At 40.1% G+C, this 12,388-nt stretch overlaps 1 protein-coding gene across 1 annotated transcript in view; it reads right to left on the reverse strand.

Moving 5' to 3' along the window:
• LOC108580039 (peripherin-2-like) overlaps window positions 1–6,837 on the reverse strand; it is a 19,972-nt gene extending 13,135 nt beyond the window's left edge. Inside the window, exons 1-2 of the mRNA XM_017943700.1 lie at window positions 6,566–6,837; window positions 4,073–4,209 (exon numbers count right to left, since the gene is read on the reverse strand). Coding sequence (XP_017799189.1) covers window positions 4,073–4,209; window positions 6,566–6,837 — 409 coding nt within the window. The remainder of the gene's footprint in view (window positions 1–4,072; window positions 4,210–6,565) is intronic.
• Between the last annotated feature and the right edge of the window lie 5,551 nt (window positions 6,838–12,388).

A 12,388-nucleotide genomic window follows, 5' to 3' on the forward strand; every position in this document is an offset into this window, starting at 1 on the left:
TTACATAATTTTCACCCTTTTTTTCTACACTTTCCATTGATTTAAGGAAGAATTTTTAGTGGAATAAAATTTTTTAATAGCTTCACTATGAAAATTGCAAGATGTGTATACTTTGAAGCTTCTTTTTTGTGTTTTTCAAAGTATCGAGTAATTTTACTCTACACTTCCACGTAATTACACAATTTTCACCCTTTTCCTACCTATGTAGGGACGAATTTCGAGCGGAATAGTACTTTTTCAGCAGTTCCACTGGTAAAATTACAGGATACACTAGTTTAATTAGTTCATCTCTAGTTATACGAGTGTTATTTTACAGCAGAGTGCACGGAGCATCTGAAAATAAACCTTCGAGGGAGTCTTCATGCTCCGCAATCATTACTCTCGGTTCTCTGTCCCTGACACTTTCCAGCACTTACAATTCCGTCAACTTCGAGACTTCAACGCTCCCTTGGACGCCGTGCACACGTGCCACTGCTTTCTTCGTAGAATAATATTTTTTAATAGGTCCACTGGGAAAATTGCAAGATATGGGTGCTTCGAAGCTTTACTCTACACTTCCAAGTAATTACATAATTTTCACACTTTTTCTACCTGTATAGAAAGAATTTTGAGAGGAATAATATTTTTCAATAGGTCCACTGGGAAAATTGCAAGATATGGGTGCTTCAAAGCTTTACTCTACACTTCCACGTAATTACATAATTTTCACCCTTTTTTCTACACTTTCCATTGATTTAAGGAAGAATTTTGAGTGGAATAACATTTTTTAATAGTTTCACTATGAAAGTTGCAAGATGTGTATACTTTGAAGCTTCTTTTTTGTGTTTTTCAAAGTATCGAGTAATTTTACTCTACACTTCCACGTAATTACACAATTTTCACCCTTTTCCTACCTATGTAGGGACGAATTTCGAGCGGAATAGTACTTTTTCAGCAGTTCCACTGGTAAAATTACAGGATACACTAGTTTAATTAGTTCATCTCTAGTTATACGAGTGTTATTTTACAGCAGAGTGCACGGAGCATCTGAAAATAAACCTTCGAGGGAGTCTTCATGCTCCGCAATCATTACTCTCGGTTCTCTGTCCCTGACACTTTCCAGCACTTACAATTCCGTCAACTTCGAGACTTCAACGCTCCCTTGGACGCCGTGCACACGTGCCACTGCTTTCTTCGACGCGTAATTAGTCGCGGGTCACATCGAAAGCTAGAACTTATTTAACCTGGGACACTTGTCAAAGTTCACGCCGTACAAATAGTTCCTCAGGATGGAAATATCATTTAAACTTCGTACGGTCTTCTCTCGACATCCAGGGAACATTTCCAAATATGCACCATTCGACGAGGAAAAGATAACGATAAATTCTCAGTGTATTGTTTAACCCGTTCTTCAAATTCGACAAATTCGTTACTTTAACATTTGCAAAATGTGATAAAAAGAAATTAAACAAAATGTATCTGTGCTAAGTGGACAATGTGTAACGATAATAAGAAATTCGGAAAATAGTTCGTTTTCATAGCGAAGCCAATAGTGTCACCTGGAGTATATTAAATGGAAATGTATCATTTTCTAATAGAGTGAAGGAAGTCCTTAAAGTTAGGGGTTGGAAACATTGTCTGGAATATCTCGAGAATTAGAGGGTCTAGGAAAAACAATTTTGTTTTTAAATCACATGAGGAATTAAAAAAATCATTTATTCAAGTAATATATTAAAAAGTAATTCCTTTTTGGTAGCTAGAATTGTGGATTCAAATACACAAAGAATTAAAGAAATCATTTCTTTAAATAATATATTGAAAGAATTCCCAAATTGCAATTTTTCTTGCAAAATGTTAACCGATTTTCCCATAAATTTGTGTATGTGAACTATAGATCGAAATAGGAGATACGAATTTTTTGGAATACTTGTTTCTTCCAAACAAAAATGATTAAATCCTGGAAAGGTAAATATTGCTATTGTGGGGTTTTTGGTATGAAAGAGTGAATGTGGGGAGAGATGAGGAAATGGAGACACTTGGTGTAAATGGCCTGGAAAGGAAGAACGAACGAAAGACGATGGGTGGCGTATTTGTTTATGTTTGACAATAACATAGGTTGTCAAGCCGATCTCGGCGTGTGTGAGTGTGTGTGTGTGGATGCGTGTGTTGGGGAAAAAGGAGAAGAGTGTGGTGTGTGTTTGACCAGCGAACGAGAAGCATCGAACCGTAAATATTAAGAGAGCGAATTGCATTTTCCGTGACAAATAAAGATAATATTAGTGAACAGCACATACACACAACAGTTAATATACATAAAAAGTAATCAACAAAATCCAACACTATTTTGACTATTGTAAATTGAATATCGTGTAAATTAAACCGTGACAAATGTGTCGAATAGCAATTCCCCCGAAATTCCGTCGGCCTATATCAAAGACACGAGGGTCGATCGAGATCGCTGCGGTCCTCGTTGCTTATCATTCGCGGCTAATCAAGGCGCATTTGCGTAGAGCAACGAACGTGAAGCGTACACCAGGGTAGAGAGTAGTCACATCGAAGTTTATCGCGTGCAAACGTTTCCGAGTTGGAAACCGAGTAGCAGCAGAAGGAAGAGGAACGGTAGAATCCCCCAGTCGCGGCGTATCTATTCATTAAGTAGCTAGACGCCAAACGAGATTTCCATCGGTAATTTCGTACAGGCCAGCCGGCGTGCGTCGCCGCGTTCGACCGGTCGATTTGCATATTACGCCGTTTTCGCCATCTGTCCTCGATATACAGAGCAGACGATTCAGCTTTGGTCCACACACGCCCCCTCGTCAATCTCTCTCTCTCTCTCACTCTCTTGTATCGTCAAGATTTTATAACCTCGGTTATATCGTTCCCTCTCTCTGACCGTTTCTCTGCGCGCGTGTAGCTTTATTAAATATTCAAATTTGGAAGTTCCTGGCCAACCTCGTGCTGCGGTCGCGAGAGAAACCTCCAAAAAAAGGGTGAAAAAGCAGGAAGGGGAGAGGAAAAAGGACAAGGGATAGGCGTTCACGAGGCGATCGCGCGGAGAAAATGAATTCGCGCGCCGCCACCTGCCGATCGCGAACATCGCTCGCGTGCTCTGGTCTCTCGTCGATGAATATTTCACGACCGACGCCGCACCGTTCTGTTTTCGACCGGTGGAATGGGTTACGCTGCAGCTCGATGGATATCGTTCGGTTTGCTTTGATTTTCGCTGATGCAGTAAGCTTTGCCTCCCCGTTCTTTTTTCTTTTCTTGTTGCAATTTCTTTTGTTTCGTCCTGCGGATACCTTTTGGGGTTTGTTGTTTGGATGATTGGGAGATTAGGGGGCGTGAAGGGTGAAAATGTGTGGGGAATATATTTTCGAATTCATTTTTCGGGGCGATTTTTCGCGGGTTAATGGTGACCGGCGGAAGTGTGAGAATGGAAAATGTGTACTGAATATTGAAATTGGTGGATTGGAGAATTTTTTTGATTTGCCAGATTGTGGAGGATTTTTGGGAAATGTAGCTAACCGGAAAGTGGAGAATTTTTGTGAAATGTACCTAACTAGAAAGTGGAGAATTTTTGTGAAATGTATCTAACCAGAAAGTAAGGAATTTCTGTGAAATGTATATAACCAGAAAGTAGAGAATTCTTGTGAAATGTATCCGACCACAAAGAGGAGAATTTTTGTGAAATGTACCTAACCAGAATGTGAAGAATTTCTGTGAAGTGTACTTAACCAGAAAGTGGAGAATTTTTGTGAAATGGACCTAATTAGGAAGTGAAGAATATCCGTGAAATGTACTTAACTGGAAGGTGGAGAATTTTTATGAAGTGTACATAACCAGAAGATGGAAAATTTTTGTGAAATGTACCTAATCAGAAAGTGCAGAATTCTTGCGAAATGTATGTACCCAGAAGGCGGAAAATTTCTGTGAAATGTGTCTAATCAGAAAGTGGAGAATCCTTGTGAAATGTACCTACCCAGAAAGTGAAGAATTTCCGTGAAATGTATGTATCTACAGTCTCAGAAACTGTAGAATATTCACAAATTGATTCATTCCCCCGCAAAAAAGATTCTCCTAAATTCACACTCACCCTCAACAAGATCTTCACGAAACTGAACAGCCAGTCTCTCCGCAGTGGAGAAACAGATGCTAGCCATGAAGCAGCCTACCAACACCACGAACGAGCCAAGCAGACTCCACACGAACAGCCTCAGGTTCATCCAGGCTCTGAAACGAACGAAGAATCGACCATTATCATCCGCCACGCTTCTCCAATCGGGTCGCTTAATCCATAATCTTTATCTAAGACAGTCGGGAACACGGTCCATCGATTCTACGGGTTCATTTTTAACCCAGCAAGGCACCCGTCCAAACTAATTTTCGCCAACCCTCCAATTTCCACCTCTACTCTCTGAACACACACACACACATATTCACCTATCTCTGTGTGCATTAACGCTCGTGTATGTGTCCAGGTCTGTGTAGAGGGCGCGAAAATCTCTGGCCATCGACTAAACCGCGAAGATACGTTAACGAGCGAAAGGGTAATTAAAACAAATGAACCAGCGGCAAGAGCGGAGAGAGAGAGAATATCGGCGCGGAATTACTTGAAAATTCTGACAAATCGATCGGCGTTCGGGAAACGGCGCGCTTTCCAATTCGCACACGGCCCAGAGTGGGAGAGACAGCCCGTTCGAAAATTAAGAAAAACACGCCAGGGGTTAATTCTCCGGCCGTTCCCCAACGAGGTTACGGGGCTCGAATCCACTTTTCCACCTCTTTTTCCCACTCCGCCACGTTTTTCCACGTTGTCTCTCTACCGTTTCTCTTCATCCCGGCTTTTAAACAGCCCAACGAACGACGGTATTCTGATTGTTACTGTATTTTCTCTTTACCCCGGTAAAAGGGTCAAATTGCTGATTAACTCTCGGTTCAGATTCGACTTAACCGGAATTTACCGATTGATTTTACGATTCTACCGGTACACGGATAAAGTGGAATTTCTCTCTCTTTTTTTCTTCTTTCTTTCACTCGGCAGGATTTTTTTCCTGCGAATTGCACGGGTCCCTCAAACCAGGTGTCGAGAATTTTCGAAAAAAGATACGCGCTGTACACGTGCGCCTAGATTACACAGGCCAATTTTCCCCCGCGAACATCGTCAGCCACGGTTCAAACTTCGTTTTTACGATTCTTTCAACCTCTGCTTCCGGTTTTCGCTTACGTCGCCACTTTTTTGCTTCACTGTTTCCCCCAAATTTTCACCCAATCGTCCCGGTAAGTTTCTTTTATATTCCCTTCCAGCTTCAATTTTGGCCGATTTTCAAGTTCTGCGAGTGCTTTTTCACGTGGATATTCTTAATTTACGAAGATTCTCGATTTTCGGAGATTTTCAATCTACGGGGTGACCGAATTTTCAGCGATTTCTTAAGTTTGGAAGTTTTGCAATTTTGGAGGTGAAAAATTTGGTTTTCTCGATTTTTAAGATTCTTCTTTTGCGTTGCAAGGGGTTCGCGGTGGACTTTTATATTGTTTACCACAGGTTGGACATTGTACCGGGTGGGATTCGATTGGAAGTAGCAATTGATCGTATTCACGCATCCGCGACGCCCCTAATGAATGCTTCAATCCGGCGAATCTCCGCGCGCGTCGCGGTTTCCACCCGGGAAATATCAAGAATATCCTGTCGTTGCTCTCGTTAACTCATTTACGCGAAATCACGGGCTCGATCCGGCTGATTCGCAATTTGCCCCGTATTGTGCGACGAAATTCGCCCGCCTTCCCGCTTCTTTAATTGCGCTCATTCGCTCGTGGACCAAAAGATCGTGTAATTTAACATCCTTACAAATTAATGTACATAAATAATCAGAGGAGGTGGAATCGTGCGTTTAATTATACACCCGTCGGGTGAGACACACTCGACGTTGTTAAGCCTATTATATTTTCTAATAATTATTTTGTATATTCTACTGCAACGAAAATACGTTATTTCCCTGAAATTCGTAGATTAACTTACGAGTGACATCTTTCTTTTTGAAATGTAACTTTAAATTTACAGTATCTCTTATGAATTCCGAAGATCTTTTAAGTTTCCCACATTTTCGAATATAGATGAATATTGTAAATTAAAGAAACCTTCGAATTTATAGTCAATACTGTAAATTTAAAAAACCCTCGAATTTATAGTGAATATTGTAAATTAAAAACACCTAATTTATAGTGAATATTGTAAATTAAAGAAACCTTCGAATTTATAGTGAATATTGTAAATTTGAAAAATTATTGGAATTTATAATATGATAAATATTGTGGATTCGAAAGATTTTTTAAATTTCCAATATTTACCATAAATTCCAATGATTTCAAAAATTTCCAATATTCACTCTAAATTCCAAAATTTTTTTAATTTACAATATTCACTATAAATTCGAAAGTTTTTTGAATTTACAGTACACACTATAAATTTATAAAGCATTTTAATTTGCAATATTCGTTGAAATTCGAAAATTTTTAAATCCAGAGAACGACACCACTCATTAACCAATTATTAAATTTTCCAATCGAAATAAAATTCCACTAAAATTACCCTTCAGCGTAGTGAAAATAATTGTAGCACAACTTCAGTCCCATCAGATTATGAACGAACACGTAAAGACCGTAAATTGTCAACGTCTTGAACACATGTTCGAAGAGATTCCTCTCGTCGAGTTTCAATCTCGTGGCCATTGTGAATGAAACGAACAATCCCGAGAAGAACAAACACATTCCAATAACAAGACTGACCAAAACACCCAGCATCACGTAACGATGAAGACGTTCTCTCTGGTTCCACGTGAACCTAATATCGCAGAAGGCCATTTTGTATCGTCACAGGCGACTTTCTTCTCTTCGATGCTACAGAGTGACACGGATAAATCGAAACGAGAGAAAATGTACCGTGTGCTGGGCCAATTAGATGGTTCGGCGTTGTGTAATTCGTCGAGAATTCTCGTGTGAGAGTCAGGGCCGGTTTGTTCCCGGCTAAGGATCCGGAATTTCCTCATTCCCGCGACGGAAACTGTCCCCGCCGAGGTATTTCTACGGTATCCAGAGAGCCTTGGGTGCATCGTGTCTTTCCGTCTACTGGGTGACGCCACAAATAAATACCGAACTTTGTTCTCTTTCGAAAATATAAATTGGAAGTGTAGAATTTAGTAGAAGGAAAGGTGAAAGTATTTCTTAACGCGTATCGGGAAAAGAGAACGCTTGGATAGCAATTACAAAATAGAGTTTCGAAGTGTATATCATCGAGTTTTGTGAAATGTACTTGCAATGTAGCTTTGGAAAAAATATTTGGCACGTATTCTTTTTACGTCCTGATTCTAAAGTTTTGAGGGTGAAAGTGGTCTTGAAATTTGACTTTTCCATATCTCGAAAATTATTTGGTTGGAGAAAATGTGGAAGTGTATGAAACGTGTGCTTTTTTTTACATTTCTAATAAAAATTAATACTGTTTTGTTAATTCTTGTCGCAAAATGTTTATCCCTCCCCACATAAAATTTCACGTGAAGTTCCGTCAAGTGTAACTTATCTCCTGAAATGTATCTCCCTACATTTCTGTCAACGAGCGGTTGTTGCGAAGAACGAACGTCCGCCACAATAAAGAACCGCTGATCTGAATCATCCTCGAAACACATTGAAAGCTCTTTCAACTAGATACACTTCATTCTCATACTTTCGAAACACCCTGTACGACCTCTCTTTCCTTCCGCATTTATCCGCGAATTTTTGCCTCCACGTGGAAACGTTTTGGCACGAGAGATATCATTCCGCGATAATGGTACATTAAGCAGCGTATCGCATAAAGAATCCCTCGAATTTCTTTCATGCAGCTCGGTCCTCAGACGTAAGAAATTTTCCGCGAGGAAAACCTCTGTCATTTTTCCTTAAACCTAACCTACTAAAATTCTCGCCAGCCGGAACTTTCGTCCGGAGAATTTTCGCCGATTCTCCAAAGTTCCCCGAAGTTCGTCGTCGATGCAAAAATCGCACGACGCGACGCACGACGATTCGAAAGGGACACGCACACATGGACAAACCCGGCCAGCTGGAGTAGGAAAATCGTTTCACGACCAAGCGAAAGTTTTTTAATTTCGCCGCGAAGGGGGATGGAAACGGCGGGGGTTTTTCATTAACAGAAAAATCCGCTCGGTACAGGGGATTACTTCCGGGTCACCCGGTACGTGCGAACGCGATACCGCGCGCGCAAGACACCAACTATACAAGCGAACGAGCGAGTGGCGGAGGCATTCGGTGTACTCAAGGCTGGAAGTTGCAAAACGTGTATGGCCTCTCGTTGCTCTCCTCTCTCTCTCTCTCTCTTCCTATGAAAACAGTCGTTTCGTACGGGAAACTCTGTGTACTATCCAGTCCCTCCCTCGAACCTCGAATGAAAATGAATTCCGTTACCTTGGCGATAACCGATAGAAAAATTCGGATCAGTATTGCAGCGGAGGGTTGTTTGTGAAAATCACGTTGCTAGGTGGAATTTTCGAGAGAGGAATTTTTAATCATTTTCTTCTTTGATAACCGCGATAAATTCGGAGACAATGTATGGCCCCGATGGCGCACCTAGTGGCCGTGGAATAATCAATTACCGCGGGATCATTAATTTGCTTGGAAAAGTACAATGATTTAACGGGAGAGCTGCGGCAAATGTGGAGCGGGGGTGGGTGGAAGTGTAACTAAGTGCGACGATTGTGACTCGATGGGTATTAACAGTGTTACTGTTGTTCGGGTTGGAAAATGTTGAAATATGAAATATTTAATCTAACATAACCTCAACTATCCTCCTGCCTTGTTGTTGTTGTTAATTTCAAAGCTCTAATATACAAGTGAATTCATTTCCATTCATGGCTTTGCTTAAGAAAATTAAAATAGTTAACATAACCTAAAAAATTCAATGTAATTTTCATTGAAAGTTTTATCTAGAAAAATTGAAACGGTTAACCTAATCTAACCTCAATTATCCTCCTGTTTTGTTATTATTATTAATTTGAAAGCTCTTATATATTTTCCCTTTGTGGAAAAAATTCAATGTAATTTCCATCGATAAGTTTATCTAAAAAAATTGAAATGGTTAACCTAACATAACCTCAATTGTCCTCCTAAATAAATCCTCCTCATTATTAATTTGGAAGACTGTGATACATAAATGTGTCTCTTTGTAGTAAAAAATGCAACGTATTATAATTTCCATCGCCAGATTTGTCTAAAAAAATTAGAACAGTCACCCTAACCTAAAAAATTCAACGAAATTTCCACCGACAACTGTACGTACCATAAATACAAGTCCTCAAACAAAGAAACGTTTCGTAAAATCGTCGAATTTTCACCTTTCACGTAATTCCACTGATTATCGTGCAATAATTAAAACACATTATTCATTTATGCATCGTTCCACGCGTAATCATTTTCATCGATCACAATCGAACTACCAACATCCCTTCATAAGCTGCAATCAATCAATCCATTTGATCGAGCATAAAACCAAATCTATTATACTTTCCGCAGGCACGTGATACGAGGTTCGAAATTGACCGAAAATGAAGTTTCTATTATTCGGCCATAACGATTTCACCCTGCATATAGGGAAAATCCTCGGTGATTCTACCACCGTTCCATTCATCCTCCCGTCCTTTTTCCATCTGACCCCGTGAAACAGGCCAGGTGCAACGGTTAACAGCGGCCAATGAAAACGTTTCATTACCCTCGTGTGTCCGTGTTCCACGGTTTATCGCGTTTGTTTACCCTCCTCAGCCCCGCTCGTTCCCGGAAATCCGCGGGAAATCATCGAGCCTCCCACCGTTTAAACGCTGTTTCACCACCGTCCTCGAGAGGATCACAGGGCCCTAGGTTAACCGAGCATCGCGACTAAGGACCGATTCGACGGGCTCTTCGTCGAGTTCGGCCGTTTTAGAGACTTGCTTCGAGAACTTCGGTTTTACGACGGAAATTCAGATTCACGTTCGGTCGAAGTTAGGGTACACTGTCGAGCTTGCATTAGCAGACGGTGGATCGAAGAATATTTAGATGTGTGTTCGAAGAGTTTTTTTTAAGTTGCTTTTTTAAGGGAGATGATTTGCTGGTTTTTGAGATTTCAGATTTATCGAGATATCTTTTTTGTGGGTTTTGAAGTTTTAGAGATGCTGAGTTTTTGGGAATTTTTTTATTGTGGAAGCATGAAAGGTTTAAAGAATTTTTAGAAGGTTTGAAGGTATGGAGATTCTTAATTTCCGGAGATTTTTCCAATTTTTCCAAATTTTCATGGGGATTCTCAATCTTCGGGAATTTCCCTTCTTCCAGATTTCCACATTCTGAAGATTCCGAATTTTTGAGAATTTCCAATTTTCACGGACTTCCAATACTGAGAGAGAGAGAGTCCACATTTCGAGTTCTGGAGACCCTCGATCTTCGGAAATTTCCATTTTTCCAGATTTTCACTTTCTGAAGATTCCGAATTTTTGAGAATTTCCAATTTTCACAGACTTCGAATATTGAGTGTGTGTGTAAGAGAGAGAAAGACAGAGAGTCCACATTTCAAATTCTGGAGATCTCAATCCCCGGAAATTTCCCTTTTTCCAGATTTTCACATTCTGAAGATTCCGAATGTTTGCAAATCTCTAATTCCAGAAATTCTCAATTTCCACAAACTTCCAATATCGAGAGAGAGAGAGTCCACATTTCAAATTCTAGAAATCTTCAGTCCCCGGAAATTTCCCTTCTTCCAGATTTCCACATTCTGAAGATTCCGAATTTTCGAAAATCCCCAACTTTAAAAGCTCTCAATTTCCACAAACTTTCAATATCGATACAAAGTCCACTTTTCAAATCCCGGAGATCCGCAATCCCCACAAAATTCCATTTTCCACATTTTCAAGCTCAGAAAATTCTTGATTCCCAGAAATGTTCAAATTCTCAAGATTCCGAATTTTCGAAAATCTCCAATCTACAGAAACTCTCCATTTCCGACAAACCTCGAATATCAAGAGATCCTCTACGTCGGAAAATCCTCCGTTCCTCCAGATCCTCAAACACGAAATATTTTCTCCAGTCAAATAACACTTCACCGAATAATAGTGCCATCACGCTCCAATTTTTTATTTTCCCGATACCTACTCCTCCGTCGGAAACGCGGGGGCGCGCAGTTTGACAGGTCGGCGCTGATCGATTAAACTTTCAACGAATTTTCCCCGATCCCTCGTCGATGTATAGAGCAGAGTGTGCGCGCGCGCGCGCGACAAACGCGTGTGCGGTAACTCAAACAAACAAACCGAACAAACGGTCCGCCTAAATCGTGCCAATCGATCGCTCCTGGTTGACCAGCGGATCTATGCCTCAATTAACACCTGGTCGGTACGTGTGCGCCTGGTCGCAATACATCCAAATCAATCCTCATTAGCATAGGTTTTAATTTAATTGCCGCTGGGTACACGCGCCTCCTGGTGCCTCGTTATTTTTCTCCCTCGAGTTCCACTTCCGCACTCGTGTTACTTTGTGTCCACTGGCTGTGTCCTCGATGGAAATGCTAAATAGCCGGAGAATTTATCGCTAGCAAGAAAATTTCCAATTGTAAAATTCTCTCTTATCGTAGAAATTCTGATAGTTTATTCTGGCGTTGATTGTACGAGATTTTAACGGAGGACGATTTTGTTCTTCGTTTCTGAATTGCTCGTTGGTATTCAATATTTTCTGAGTTTTTCAGTTTGAGTCGTTCAGTGAACTTATCGATGTCGAACAAATATTTCACACGTATGTTTCTTTTCATCGGCAAACTTGGAGATTGAATTAAGAGGAAAATTCTGATCCTCGTTTCTCAATCGCTGATTGAAATTTGTGTGACTCAGAGATATCGAACAAATATTTCATACGTATGTTTTTTTTTTCATTGGCAAACTTGGAGATTGAATTTAGAGGAAAATTTTTTAACTCTGAAACGTTTATTGATTTTTATGAAATCTGATTTATAGAACAAATATTTTATATGAATTTTTTTTTTATTGGCAAACCTGGAGATTGAATTCAGAGAAAAATTTTAAGCTTCATTTCTCAGTGGTGGGATAGTGTTTAATATTGTGTGATTTTTTATCTCTGACTCGTTTACTGAACTTATACATATCGAGCAAAAATTTCATACGTATGTTTCTTTTATTGGCAAACTTGGAGATTGAATTTAGAGGAAAATCTTGTAGGCAAAATCATATATCTGAATGTGAAGATTTTTGGTTAATTCTTTTTGCAAAATTCTGTGCAAGTTGTAGATGAAAATAGGAGAGAAGTATGTACGGTGCTCGACTCGTGAACGAGACTGTTTTCAGCTCGAACGCGGTTAGTATCGTTGCGCTCCCGAGAAATTAATCCCGGAAGGGCA

This window comes from Habropoda laboriosa, unplaced genomic scaffold (genome assembly GCF_001263275.1).
Source record: "Habropoda laboriosa isolate 0110345459 unplaced genomic scaffold, ASM126327v1 scaffold23, whole genome shotgun sequence".
NCBI lineage: Eukaryota > Metazoa > Arthropoda > Insecta > Hymenoptera > Apidae > Habropoda > Habropoda laboriosa.